The 12573-nt window shown below is 38.9% G+C and overlaps 1 protein-coding gene across 1 annotated transcript in view; it reads right to left on the bottom strand.

The window, feature by feature from the left end:
- The window catches only part of AGBL1 (AGBL carboxypeptidase 1), a gene marked incomplete at its 5' end in the record, with an annotated part of 723168 nt that overhangs the window by 574022 nt on the left and 136573 nt on the right, over positions 1-12573 (bottom strand). Inside the window, one exon of the mRNA XM_065871763.1 lies at positions 2819-2972. Coding sequence (XP_065727835.1) covers positions 2819-2972 — 154 coding nt within the window. The remainder of the gene's footprint in view (positions 1-2818; positions 2973-12573) is intronic.

The following is a 12573-nucleotide window of genomic DNA, read 5'->3' as shown; positions in this document are numbered from 1 at the left end:
ATTCTCACCTCTATAATTCAACTAGTTTTGGAAGTTTTAGCCACAGCAATCAGAGAAGAAAAAGAAAAAAAAGGAATCCAAATCATAAAAGAAGAAGTAAAATTGTCACTGTTTGCAGATGACATGATACTATACATAGAGAATCCTAAAGATGTTACCAGAAAACTACTAGAGCTAATCAATGAATTTGGTAAAGTAGGAGGATACAAAATAACTGCACAGAAATCTCTCTCATCCCTATACACTAATGATGAAAAATCTGACAAGAGAAATTAAGGAAACACTCTCATTTACCACTGCAACAAAAAGAATAAAATACCTAGGAATAAACCTACCTAAGGAGACAAAAGACCTGTATGCAGAAAACTATAAGACACTGATGAAAGAAATTAAAGACGATACAAACAGATGGAGAGATATACCATGTTCTTGGATTGGAAGAATCAACATTGTGAAAAAGACTGTACTACACAAAGCAATCTACAGATTCAATGCGATCCCTATCAAACTACCACTTGCATTTTTCAGAGAACAAGAACAAAAAATTTCACAATTTGTATGGAAACACAAAAACCTCCGAATAGCCAAAGCAATCTTGAGAAAGAAAAACGGAGCTGGTGGAATCAGGCTTCCTGACTTCAGACTATACTACAAAGCTACAGGTATCAAGACAGTATGGTACTGGCACAAAAACAGAAATATAGATCAGTGGAACAGGATAGAAATCCCAGAGATAAACGTACACACATATGGTCACCTTATCTTTGATAAAGGAGGCAAGAATATACAATGGACAAAAGACAGACTGGTGTTGGGAAAACTGTAAAAGAATGAAATTAGAACACTCCCTAACATGGATACAAAAATAAAGTCAAAATGGATTAAAGACCTAAATGTAAGGCCAGACACTGTAAAACTCTTAGAGGATTCCATAGGTAGAACACTGTGTGACATAAATCACAGCAAGATTCTTTTTGACCTGCCTCCTAGAGAAATTTAAATAAAGACAAAAATAAACAAATGGGACCTAATGAAACTTAAAAGTTTTTGCACAGCAAAGGAAACCATAAACTAGACAAAAAGACAACCCTCAGAATGGGAGAAAATATTTGCAAACGAAGCAACTGACAAAGGATTAATCTCCAAAATATATAAGGAGCTCATGCAGCTCAATATCAAAAAGCAAACAAGCCAATCCAAAAGTGGGCAGAAGACCTAAATAGACATTTCTCCAAAGAAGATATATAGATTGTCAACAAACACATGAAAGGATGCTCAACATCACTAATCATTAGAGAAATGCCAATCAAAACTACAGTGAGGTATCACCTCACACAGGTCAGAATGGTCATCATCAAAAAAATCTACAAACAATAAATGCTGGAGAGGGTGTGGAGAAAAGGGAACCCTCTTGCACTGTTGGTAGGAATATAAACTGATACAGCCACTATGGAGAACAGTATGGAGGTTCCTTAAAAAACTAAAAATAGAACTACCATATGACCCAGCAATCCCACTACTGGGTATATACCCTGAGAATACCATAATTCAAAAAGAGACATGTACCACAATGTTCATTGCAGCACTATTTACAACAGCCAGGACATGGAAGCAACCTAAGTGTCCATCAACATATGAACGGATAAAGAAGATGTGGTACATATATAAAATGGAATATTACTCAGCCATAAAAGGAAACAAAATTGAACTATTTGTAGTGAGGTGGATGGACTGAGAGTCTGTCATACAGAGTGAAGTAAGCCAGAAAGAGAAAAACAAGTACCGTATGCTAATATATATATCTGGAATCAAAGAAAAAACAAAAAAAAACCATGGTTCTGATGAACCTAGGAGCAGTAAAGGAATAAAGACACAGACGTAGAGAATGGACTTGAGGACACGGGGAGGGGGGAAGGGTAAGCTGGGAAGAAGTGAGAGAGTGGCACTGATACATATACATTACCAACTGTAAAACAGATAGCTAGTGGGAAGCAGCTGCATAGCACAGGATGATCAGCTCTGTGCTTTGGGACCACCTAGAGGGGTGGGATAGGGAGGGTGGGGTGAGATGCAAGTGGGAAGGTATATGGTGATATATGTATACATATAGCTGATTCACTTTGTTATACAGCAGAAACCTACACAACATTGTAAAGCAATTTTACTCCAATAAAGATATTTAAAAAAAAAGAAAAAGCTGGTTGGTTACAAGCAAATCACATTTGTGCTCAGGACTCTAATATTAAATGGGCATTCATGTGTCTGTGAGAGTGTGTCTATGTGTGTGTGTATGCCTGTGTGTTTTGGTTTGGTTTTACAGTTCTTGGCTAGAGCCTCCTCCACACTGTCAGCTCTTCTGATCCAAACTGTAATCCAAGTCATCAAGGGAATTCTTCAGCCAGTGCTCCAACCCTCAACTGCCTTCCTTTCCTAACCTTGACTGACCGTGAGTGTAGTATAACGAGAGTGGGCATGGTGAGAAAAGTCCCTGGATTAGAAGTCGCAAAATGTGATTCATTTTCCAGTCCTGGTTCTGTTTTAGCAGAAATGACCATCACTTGTAAACTGCTCTCAATTCCAACAAGTCATTTCATCTTTCTGACAATTTGCAATTTATTGTTTTCTCCCTTTGATAACAGAGCAACATGAATATTTACCCTTTTGTCATATCAAGAAGAGTTGGGTTTCTATAAAGGTAGACCAGTCCCCAACACTTTATGGAGCTTCTGATCTCCAAGGGACAGAGTGCTTCCAAGACTCTGAAGACCCCCACCCTCACCACCAAATCTTCAAAGAAGAGGGTCTGCCGTTTACTCACGGAGCTGCTCCAGGTGGCCAGTGCTGTTAGACTCGGGCATGGCAGTGATGGTCACCAATGGACATGAATTCCCTCCTAGCGTCTGGCAGAGAACCTCCTGACGGAAGTAGACCTGCTTGGGGTTCACGCTTTTTTCCAGAACGTCAAGGTGAGTCTGGAGCAGAGATTAAACAGAAGTGTATATTAAAATTTTTTGATAATAACAATAGGTGAAAGCAGCGACAAAGCTTATATTCATCTAACTCCTTATAGTTTAGAAGTAGTTTTTGTTTTTTTTTTTTGCGGCACGTGGGCCCCTCAATGTTGCGGCCCCTCCTGTTGCGGAGCACAGGCTCCGGACGCGCAGGCTCAGCGGCCATGGCTCACGGGCCTAGCTGCTCCGCGGCATGTTGGATCTTCCCGGACCGGGGCACGAACCCGTGTCCCCTGCATCGGCAGGCGGACTCTCAACCACTGCGCCACCAGGGAAGCCCCTAGAAGTATTTTTGTTAACCTAATCTGCCTGACCGTGGGCATTAAGTGATTTAAAAGGGGTGCTCTTCCTACTCCCCGGATGAAGTTCAGCGAGGCTGAACAGGAAGCATCATGCCTGCCTGTGTCTGCACACTAGAATATCTGTTTTCAAGTTGCACTGAAAGCAAAAGAGCAGGGGCAGACAACATCCTTCCCATGACAGTTGCATGTAAAGAATGCTGTTACCATGAAGACAGAGTACATGCAGGACACTCGGGAACATGAGACAGAGCTTCAGCAGTGCAGATTACTTTAGAATCAAGCAATATAAGGAGAGTTAGGAGCATATTGAAGGAAAATAGAAAGCAACTGATCCAGGGAGAATGCTAAGCGAAGAGAACCACTAACTGGTAGCAACTGATTGGCCCTACCCTACCTTCCCATTTAAACACTCATTTAAAATGCAGAAAGATACCTAAATAGGGTAACCATTGAAAACAGGGTTCTTGGTCAACAATCTTTAAGACCTCTGAAGATACTTTCAATAACCCAAACAGTGGAATTAGTCATAAAGATGTTAAGAGACTGCCTCCCAACCACACTGCATACCCTAACAACAGGTACACGGTGACTTCAGTAACCAGTGAAAGGGAAGCGGTCCTTCTCCAACACAAGAACGTCAGTGCACACAATCGTCCTTCCAGCTAAAGATCAAATAGGTATTAACACATTCAAACAGGTATTAAGAGGGCCGAGGAAAAACTGCCCACCTTGTTATTTAACAAATAACATGTCTGCTAGACAAATGAAACAAACATGACTCCTATGAAAATATTTATAAAAGATTCATAATATATCTTATGAAACATGGAGTAATGCCTTCAAAAGGTAGAGGAAGCGTTTACATGTGAAAAAGATTTACTACAGAGGTGCTAGGCAGAATAATGGCTCCCCCAAAGATGTCCATGCCCTAATCTTCAGACCCTGTCAATATGTTACCTTACATGGCAAAAGGGACTTCACAGATATGTTTAAGACTGAGGTCTATTTGAGGTGGGGGGATTATCCTGCATTAACCAGTTGGGGCCAATCTAATCAAAAGTACTTAAAAGCAGAGAACATTCCCCAGCCACAAAGGACCAGAACCACATGCAAAGGACTCAGCCTTCCATGCTGGGGGGTAAAGGGGTAAAAAGTTGAGGAATGTGGTGTCCTCTAAAAGCTGGAAAAGGCAAGGAAATAGATTCTCCTCCACCATCCTCCAGAAGGAACACAGCCCCAATACCTTGATTTTTGCCCAGTGATTTTTATCCATATTGAACTTCTCACCAAAAGAGCTGTAAGTTAATTTTTTTTATTGTTTAAGCTACCAAATTTGTGCTAATTTGTTACCGCAGCAATAGAAAACCAATACACTGGGAAATAAGAGAAAGCATTTCCTAAGTAAAAATCTTAGCATCTGGGTAGGAATAGACTAAAATCTACTTGTACTCTATGGAAACATTTGACTTACAAGGAAAACGAAAAAGTTCCAAGGAAAGAAAAGATTACCAGATGATTCTGTGGCCTTTCCTATAGCTTCAGGGATACCTGAAAATTTGACCCTGAATCATATACTCCTTGCAACTGAGACCCCAAATCATCTGCCTCCACACAGCCTGTTTCCTAGATTAATATGAATTTATTATTCCCTGTCTGCATCAACATAAGTTTAATGTCCTAGGAAACTCTTGCCCAGGAAAATAGAAATTACAAATAAATTTATTTTTCATAAATTTATTATTTTTCAGGAACATCTCATCAATTCTTCAATAGAAGGTATCAATGACTTGATCCAAGACCCTTTGAACCCCTCTCCTCAAGTTTCTTGCCTTACTGTCCACCAATCTTTAACCATTGTATCATGATCTTTACCCAATGCTAATCAAGCCCCTTCATTAAAATACCTGAACTTAACAAAACTTTAAAGTCTTAATAAATACTCCAGCTTTGCCCGTCCCCCTTTGAGACACTATCAAGATTCTGTCACATTCTCCTTTATCAAATATATTAGTTTCCTATCACTTCTCTAACAAATTACCACAAATTTGGTGGATGAAGACAACACAAGTTTACTGTATTACAGTTCCAGAGGTCAAAAGTCCAAAATGGGTTTTACTGTGCAAAACTCAAGGTCTTGGCAGGACTGCGCTCCTTTTGGAGGCTCTATAAGGTAATTCATTTCCTTGCCTTTTCCAGCTTCTGGAGGTCAGCTGCTTTCCTTATCCCATGGTGTCTTCCTCCACATTCAAAGCCAGCAATCGCATCATTCCTACCCTGGCTTCCGTGGTCAAATCTCCTTCTCTGACTCTGACTCTTTTGTCTCACTCGTTCATGGCTAAGGACCCTTGTGATTACATTGGACCCAGTCTAATAGTTCAACATAATCTCCCCATCTCAAGAGGCTTAACTTAATCACATCTGCAAAGTCCTTTGTGCCACATAAAGTAACATCCTCACAGGTTCCAGGGATTAGAATATGAACATCTTGGGGTGGGCGGTGGACATTATTCTATGTAACACACCAAAGTACGCAATACACTTAGGTCTGTGTTAGAAACAGGTTGTTCTGGTGGTATTTCTTGGAGCCCGCATTTGACACAATACTAAGAAAAGGAATTAGAAGGATCATGGCTACCCCAGGTTCAAGATGAGATTCAGCTAAGGCCCATTTATCTGACCAAACCTTCGTACTTCAGTCTTCTGATTGTCTGTCAAGTGCTAATGAATGCCATGCATTGCTGTGATGCACCAGCACTAGAGATTAGGTGGTAGTCTCACACCCTCAAGGAGACAAGGAGGCTAACGAACGGTATACACACAAACACAAAGGCCCTGCTTAGAGTTTGAAAGTACAGAGGATTATAATCGAGTAAACCTATAACCAGCCAAGGTTTTGCTCATGAGTTTCTGCTCATACATGCTCAGTTAGGCAAGAGCTCAGAAAACATATCCTTATCTTTATTGACAATAATAGCTTGAAGACAAATTTCAGCTGCCCCAAATCAAACTAAAGAATGATATCAAAGGACAGTTCAGTTAAACAAGTTTTGTCCAAATGACCATTGGAAAACACAGTTACTACATAATACAAACATAAAAAATAATTTTTTAGGGAGAAAACACATATTATCAAATGTTAATCTCATCATCTGGTTCTAAAACGAAAGTAAAAAGAAATGTGTAAGTAAGGAATAAAGTAAAACAAAATACTAACTTTTCAACTTACATGAACATAATATTATTTAATTCCTGGAAAATGGAAAGGCAGAATAGCAAGATGACTAGGACGGCAGGCTCTTGAGTCAGGCTGCCTGGGTTCCAAGTTTGGTTGCGGATTCTAGAAGAGTCGTGTGAATTCTGTACTTAACCTCTTTGTAACTCAGTTTTCTCATCTTTAAAATGTATATAAAATGGCATTACCTATGTCATTCAATGATTGCTATAATTTAGCGGTTTATTGTGTATGAGAAGTGCCTGTCATACAGGAAACACTCAATTTTAGCTGTTATTTTTGATAAGGAAATGTAGGTTCAACTTTTTTTAAAAAACTAAAAGGGAAACACTAGTAGAATTATAAACATTGTAGGAAAAAAAATCAAAAAAAATATGGTCACTCCATGTTGCATAAAAGAGAAAGAAAGAGAGAAAGGGAAGGAAGGAAGGAAGGAAAGAAGGGAGGGATGGGGGAAGGGGGAGAGAAAAAAAGAAAGAAAAGCAGTGAAGCATGGAAAACAGCACAAAACCAAAATGACAGAAGTAACACCAAAAATTGTCTTGAGTGTAAATAGGTTAAACAGCCTTATTAAATGACAAAAACTTTCAGATTAGTTTTTTCAAAATCCCACTGCCTATTGTATATAAAAGGAACTTTCAAAGAGAATTAAAAAAAGACCCATGATGTGTATGAAAAACACTCCTAAATTATTTTCTTGTTCTGTTTGCCTCCACTAAAATATTTTAAAAGAGAAATATTGAAACTAAATGGTTAAGTAAACATAAATTAAAGCAGGCCTGGCAATAGTGATATATGACAGTCATATTCAAGACCACGTGCATTAAATGGGATTTAAAAATCTTATTTCGATAAAGGGCACAATTCACAATGAAGATAAAAAACTCATAACTCTTAAGAATCAAATAACACAGAATTGAAATGTACAGCCCAAAAATGGCAGAAAGGGAAATAATTGTACTAAGAGTGGGAGGTTTTAAAACAGTACCTCAGTCTTGAATAAATCAATTGCAAAAAAAAATGATATAGAGTATCTGAACAATATTGTTTTTTATAGATATATGTCAAGCTGTCTTTACAGAGAGCATCCTTTATTTTTTTCTCAAACATTCAGGGAACTATAACAAAAATTAATCATATGCAGGACTATAAAGAATATTCACTAAAAGTTTTTTAAAAAGCAGATATACAAGCCACATTTTCTGACAATAATTGAATGAAATTAGACTTAAGTAAAAATGGCTTTAAAAACAGGAAAAATAAAACCATTAAGGAATAGAAAAACATCCTCCTAAAAGAAGCTCATGAAAGAAATTCATATATTAGAAAGAAAGTAAATATTAAATCAGTGTAATTAAAGCACTAATAGAAGAAGTGTCCATCTGGCATCCCAGGAGAGAAGGCACAGGACAAGAATGAAAATGATCCCATTAGAATATCCACCCATCTCAGCCACGCTGGTAAAAGGAAATTCCAGCACCCTCATAAAGAGGCAAGATCACCCTGGATTTAGATGATACTCTGTGACCGTAAACAAATTATTTTAATCACTTTCATACATTTCTGGGTGAAAGTTGCTCCCAATATTAATTATTGAAATCTGAACTGAGTAGACTCTGCCTCACCATTACTATCAAGATACCAGGCCCCCAAACTAGGAAATCAATACCCTTTCCTGAAGCATTTCCCAAAATGTAATCTTCAGGATGTTATTAAGTGCTGGGGTATAGAGGGGTGGAGATTCATAGCCAAGGCACCTGGAATATGGTGAACTAAAGAAAATGAAAACATTTTCATGGCTGCAGAATTGTTCAGATTCTTGAACATGCCAATACACATTTTGAACTCTTAGAAGAAAAACTAGCAAACAGTGTTTCAAGAATTTATGTGACTCTTCAACCCTTTTTCTCTAAAGATCTCAGGATCATGGAGTGTTGTAGAATATGCTTTGGGAAACACTGTCTGCTGAATTGAGGGGTTTTGTTTTGTTTTGTTTGTTTGTTTTGTTCTTGCCATCAAAGCTATTTGTTTCACATTTTATTATGGCTACAAGATGTGGGGGAGATGGGGGAGAGATAGAGACCCTTCTCCAGAAAAGTACTGGCCATCATTCTGTGATATCACAAAAGTTACAAACAGGCCGTATCTCTTCTTGTCAAATCTTGAAAAAAAATAAAATCTAGATTCTATAAATCAGATAAGGGAAGGAGGCTTGGAAGCAGTTTTGTCTGTAGAAGCCGTCAAACACAATTAGATACAAAAGAAAAAAGTAAAAAAAAAAAAAAGAAAGAAAAACCATCTTTTGCCCCCGTACATTGTCCTTTAAAACAGGGGTCCCCAACCCTAGGGCCATGGACCGCTACCGGTCTGTGGCCTGTTAGGAACCGGGCCACACAGCAGGAGGTGAGCGGCAGGGCGAGCCAGCGAAGCTTCATCTGTATTAAAACAGCTCCCCATCGCTTGCATTACAGCCTGAGCTCCACCTCCTGTCAGCATTGTAGTGAGCTGTATAATTATTTCATTATATATTACAATGTAATAATAATAAAGTGCACAATGAATGTAATGTGCTTGAATCATCCCCAAACCATCCCCACGTCCCCAGCCCATTGAAATTGTTTTCCACGAAACTGGTCCCTGGAGCCAAAAAGGTTGGGGACCACTGCTTTAAAACACTGTCACGTTAACGGGCAATGCTGGAGGAAGCAAAGTTTGAAAGTTTTCTTCTCCTATGAGCTCTTTGTTAATTTTTTATTATGACATTTTTCATGATTACTAATATTACAATTCAACAAATGCCTAATATCTTTTAGCTTAAGCCCATTTTCTGTAATTGTTCATGCAGCCATCTCCCTGTGCCCCTCAATGAAATCTCTGTCCCTTTGACTATTCCACCTGCCACCGAATACATAACACCTCAGTGCTTAGTGCATTATTCTAGCTCCAGTCACACAGACAACTTCCAGAAGTAAACCAATTATAAACTTCTGTTGGTTTGCCATTTGCGAAAATGCCTTTGTATTGTTCTCCTGAAGATGATTTTTAGGTGAACGCCCCCATCTCAGGTCCAGCAAGGCCATGTCTAATTGGATATTGTTGGGATCACTGATGAGAGAAGCAGGGCTTCTGAATGTGTGTGCCAACAACCAACCGTAATAACAGCCCTGCGGAAGCCACAGGGGTGGGTTTCTTTATAAAAATGGGAATGGGTTCAAGGCAATTATGGAAACCCCCAGAGAGGCTGTCTTAAAAGAAAATCCTACCTACCCATGAAAGACATCCAGCTGATAACTTAGCCTGCAGCCTCATTGGTGCCTCTCGGCAGGAGTCTTCTGCCCCTTCTGCTTTATCAGCTACTCCCTTAAAACTTCCATAAAATCACTTGACCTCAGCAGGTTACCCTGCTGGTGGCTACTGAAAAAGTAAGAAGCACTATACACTCAAAAATCGTTCGTTTCTCATTGTTATCCCCTAAACTGCTACATTCCCTGTCCCCCCTAATTCAGAAGAAAGCTCACCCCTAAGGAGATGGCCTATTTTATTTGCGTACTGCCTAGTTCTCAGTTGTCACTTAAATACATTCATCAGAGAATCGAAGGCTGCTCATCACAAGAGAAGAAGAAATGACACCTTTAAGCTAAATAAAGAGAACATGCTGTAAGCAGGTTCTAATGAGCTTTCTCAAACTGCCCCAGTCTGCCAATACCATTCTCCCTAAGTTATACAGATTGACTTTGAGACTGAGAGAAGTGATTAGTCTCTAGACGTGTATTCACAGATTTGCTGGTTAGGGACTTTAATACCCTTTTTCCACTAAAAGTAAACCAAGTTATATTGCTGATGATTTAGAAAAGAGAGCAAAGAAAAAATAATTATAATCAACCACCCTAAGAAAACCATCAGTAGATTTTGTATTTATTTCTTTTTGGTCCTTTATTGGGATTTTTTTTTACATAATTTTAATTTTATTATGTATTGTGGAATGGGTATCTTCCAATCCGTCCAACAGAGAAAATAATCACACATCATCATAAAAAAGAGAATAGGGACTTCGCTGGTTGTGCAGTGGTTAATAATCCACCTGCCAGTGCAGGGGACATGGGTTTGATCCCTGGTCCGGGAAGATCCCACATGTCGCAGAGCAACTAGGCGTGTGCACTACAACTACTGAGCATGCTCTCTAGAGCCCGCGAGCCACAACTACTGAAGCCCGCACGCCTAGAGCCCGTGCTCTGCAACAAGAGAAGCTACCGCAGTGAGAAGCCCGTGCACCACAATGAAGAGTAACCCCCGCTCGCTGCAACTAGAGAAAGCCCGTGCACAGCAACAAAGACCCAATGCAGCCAAAAATATAAATTAATTAATAAAAATAAATTAATTAAAAAAAGAGAATAAGCGTTCTAATGGTCACCACCTAATATTGTTTACTAGTTGTAGGCACTTGGCTAACACTTGTTATGTATCAAGTCGTGTAATCTTGATAACCCGTAGAATAACCACTTCAATGGTTCCAATTTTACAGATGTGAAAACTGAGGCTGAAAGAAGTTAAATAGTTTGCCCATGACTACATTGCAAGACAACACAGAGCTTAGACCCAAATCCAGGCCTGTCTGCTCCAAAACTTGTTCTTACATTGTGCTCAAAATCCTGGAATTCGGGGGTTCCTGTGGTCAGTGACTTCACCATCCACACACACCTCAGCTCCTCCAGAATGGCTCTTTGTGTTCAACTCCTCAACATCAGGACCCTTTACTGGTGCCTGTCCTTTCTTTTGGCCCATACAAAGATAGGTGTCTGTCTATTGATTAAGTGACAACACTGATTTATGACTTGCTCATTGCATCTTTGATCCACCACATGTAAGTCGATATTTCCTACTTGACACATTTTAAACGTGAGCCCTTTATAAGAGATTGTGAATATGGCATTCTAATTCTCGATTCTTTCTTTTTCTCTCCCTCTCTCCCCCTCCCCTCCCTTACTCTCCCCACAGTACACTCCATTTTATCTCTAAAGATGATGGTGGTAGCATCTACCACAGTGGGTATATGCGTCTGGTGAAAACCCTACTCTACCCTTCAAAAGCCTTAAGCTCTCCCAACACATGTACCCTACTTCTGATCACTTTTCTTATCTCTTGCCAACTCATGCAGTTGTAAGTTCTCAGTGAGGTCCCATTTTCTAACTCTCTAAAATGTCCATCAGAAACTCTCTTGGGGCGCCATTTTCAACCAATACTCCTGGCTACCTAGGGGCAATCCAGAACATAATCCAAGTACTTTAACAAGTATTGCTAACAACACTTTAACAATCATTGCAGTTATTGACACCTTGAGATGGATGATTAAATAGAACTCCTTTTGCAATAATTACAATAATATTGTATTTCTTTCTTTCAGCTTTATTTTAATACTATAATTTGGACAATTATCCAACAGAGTTCCTGGCAAGCATCTGGAAGATATCAATTTGAAAGATCCAAATACTAATTCCCTTATTACAAGAGAAGAATAAAACTTTTAAGGTTGCAAAATTAAATTCATGTTGAAAAACCTCCAAAATACATGTCCTCTGCTATAAAAATGTCTATAATTAGTGAGTGTAATCCATATTATAAGTGATTTACTAAACTGTGAATTCCACATAGAAATATATTTTCCACCCCTCAGCACAACCCCCAAGTAACATCCAGTTAATTCTGCCCTTGGGGTATCATTCACATTTATCACTGATCTGTTGGAAGAAACCTGTTTCTCCTTAGGACATGTCCCAAAATAAAAATGACTAGTGTGCATTACAGAATGTACTTATTTTGTTCATAATGGGAGGAAGAGTTTTTTAAGAGAAGTCACAGAGTCAATTATTGTCTTAAACCTGGAGAAGACAAAGCCCATTATTGGAAATGTAAAACCTAAAATTGAGTATATACATTTTTTACTTCAAGTAACAAATCGTCTTTCTTATTCTGTTCTACTCATTTAAAAGAAATGAAAAGCTACCCTTTTCCTGTCTTTCTCATTAACTCT

This window comes from Phocoena phocoena, chromosome 2, assembly GCF_963924675.1.
Source record: "Phocoena phocoena chromosome 2, mPhoPho1.1, whole genome shotgun sequence".
NCBI lineage: Eukaryota > Metazoa > Chordata > Mammalia > Artiodactyla > Phocoenidae > Phocoena > Phocoena phocoena.
The sequence above is the reverse complement of the archived record's forward strand: the minus strand, read 5'-3'. Positions and strand labels throughout refer to the sequence as shown.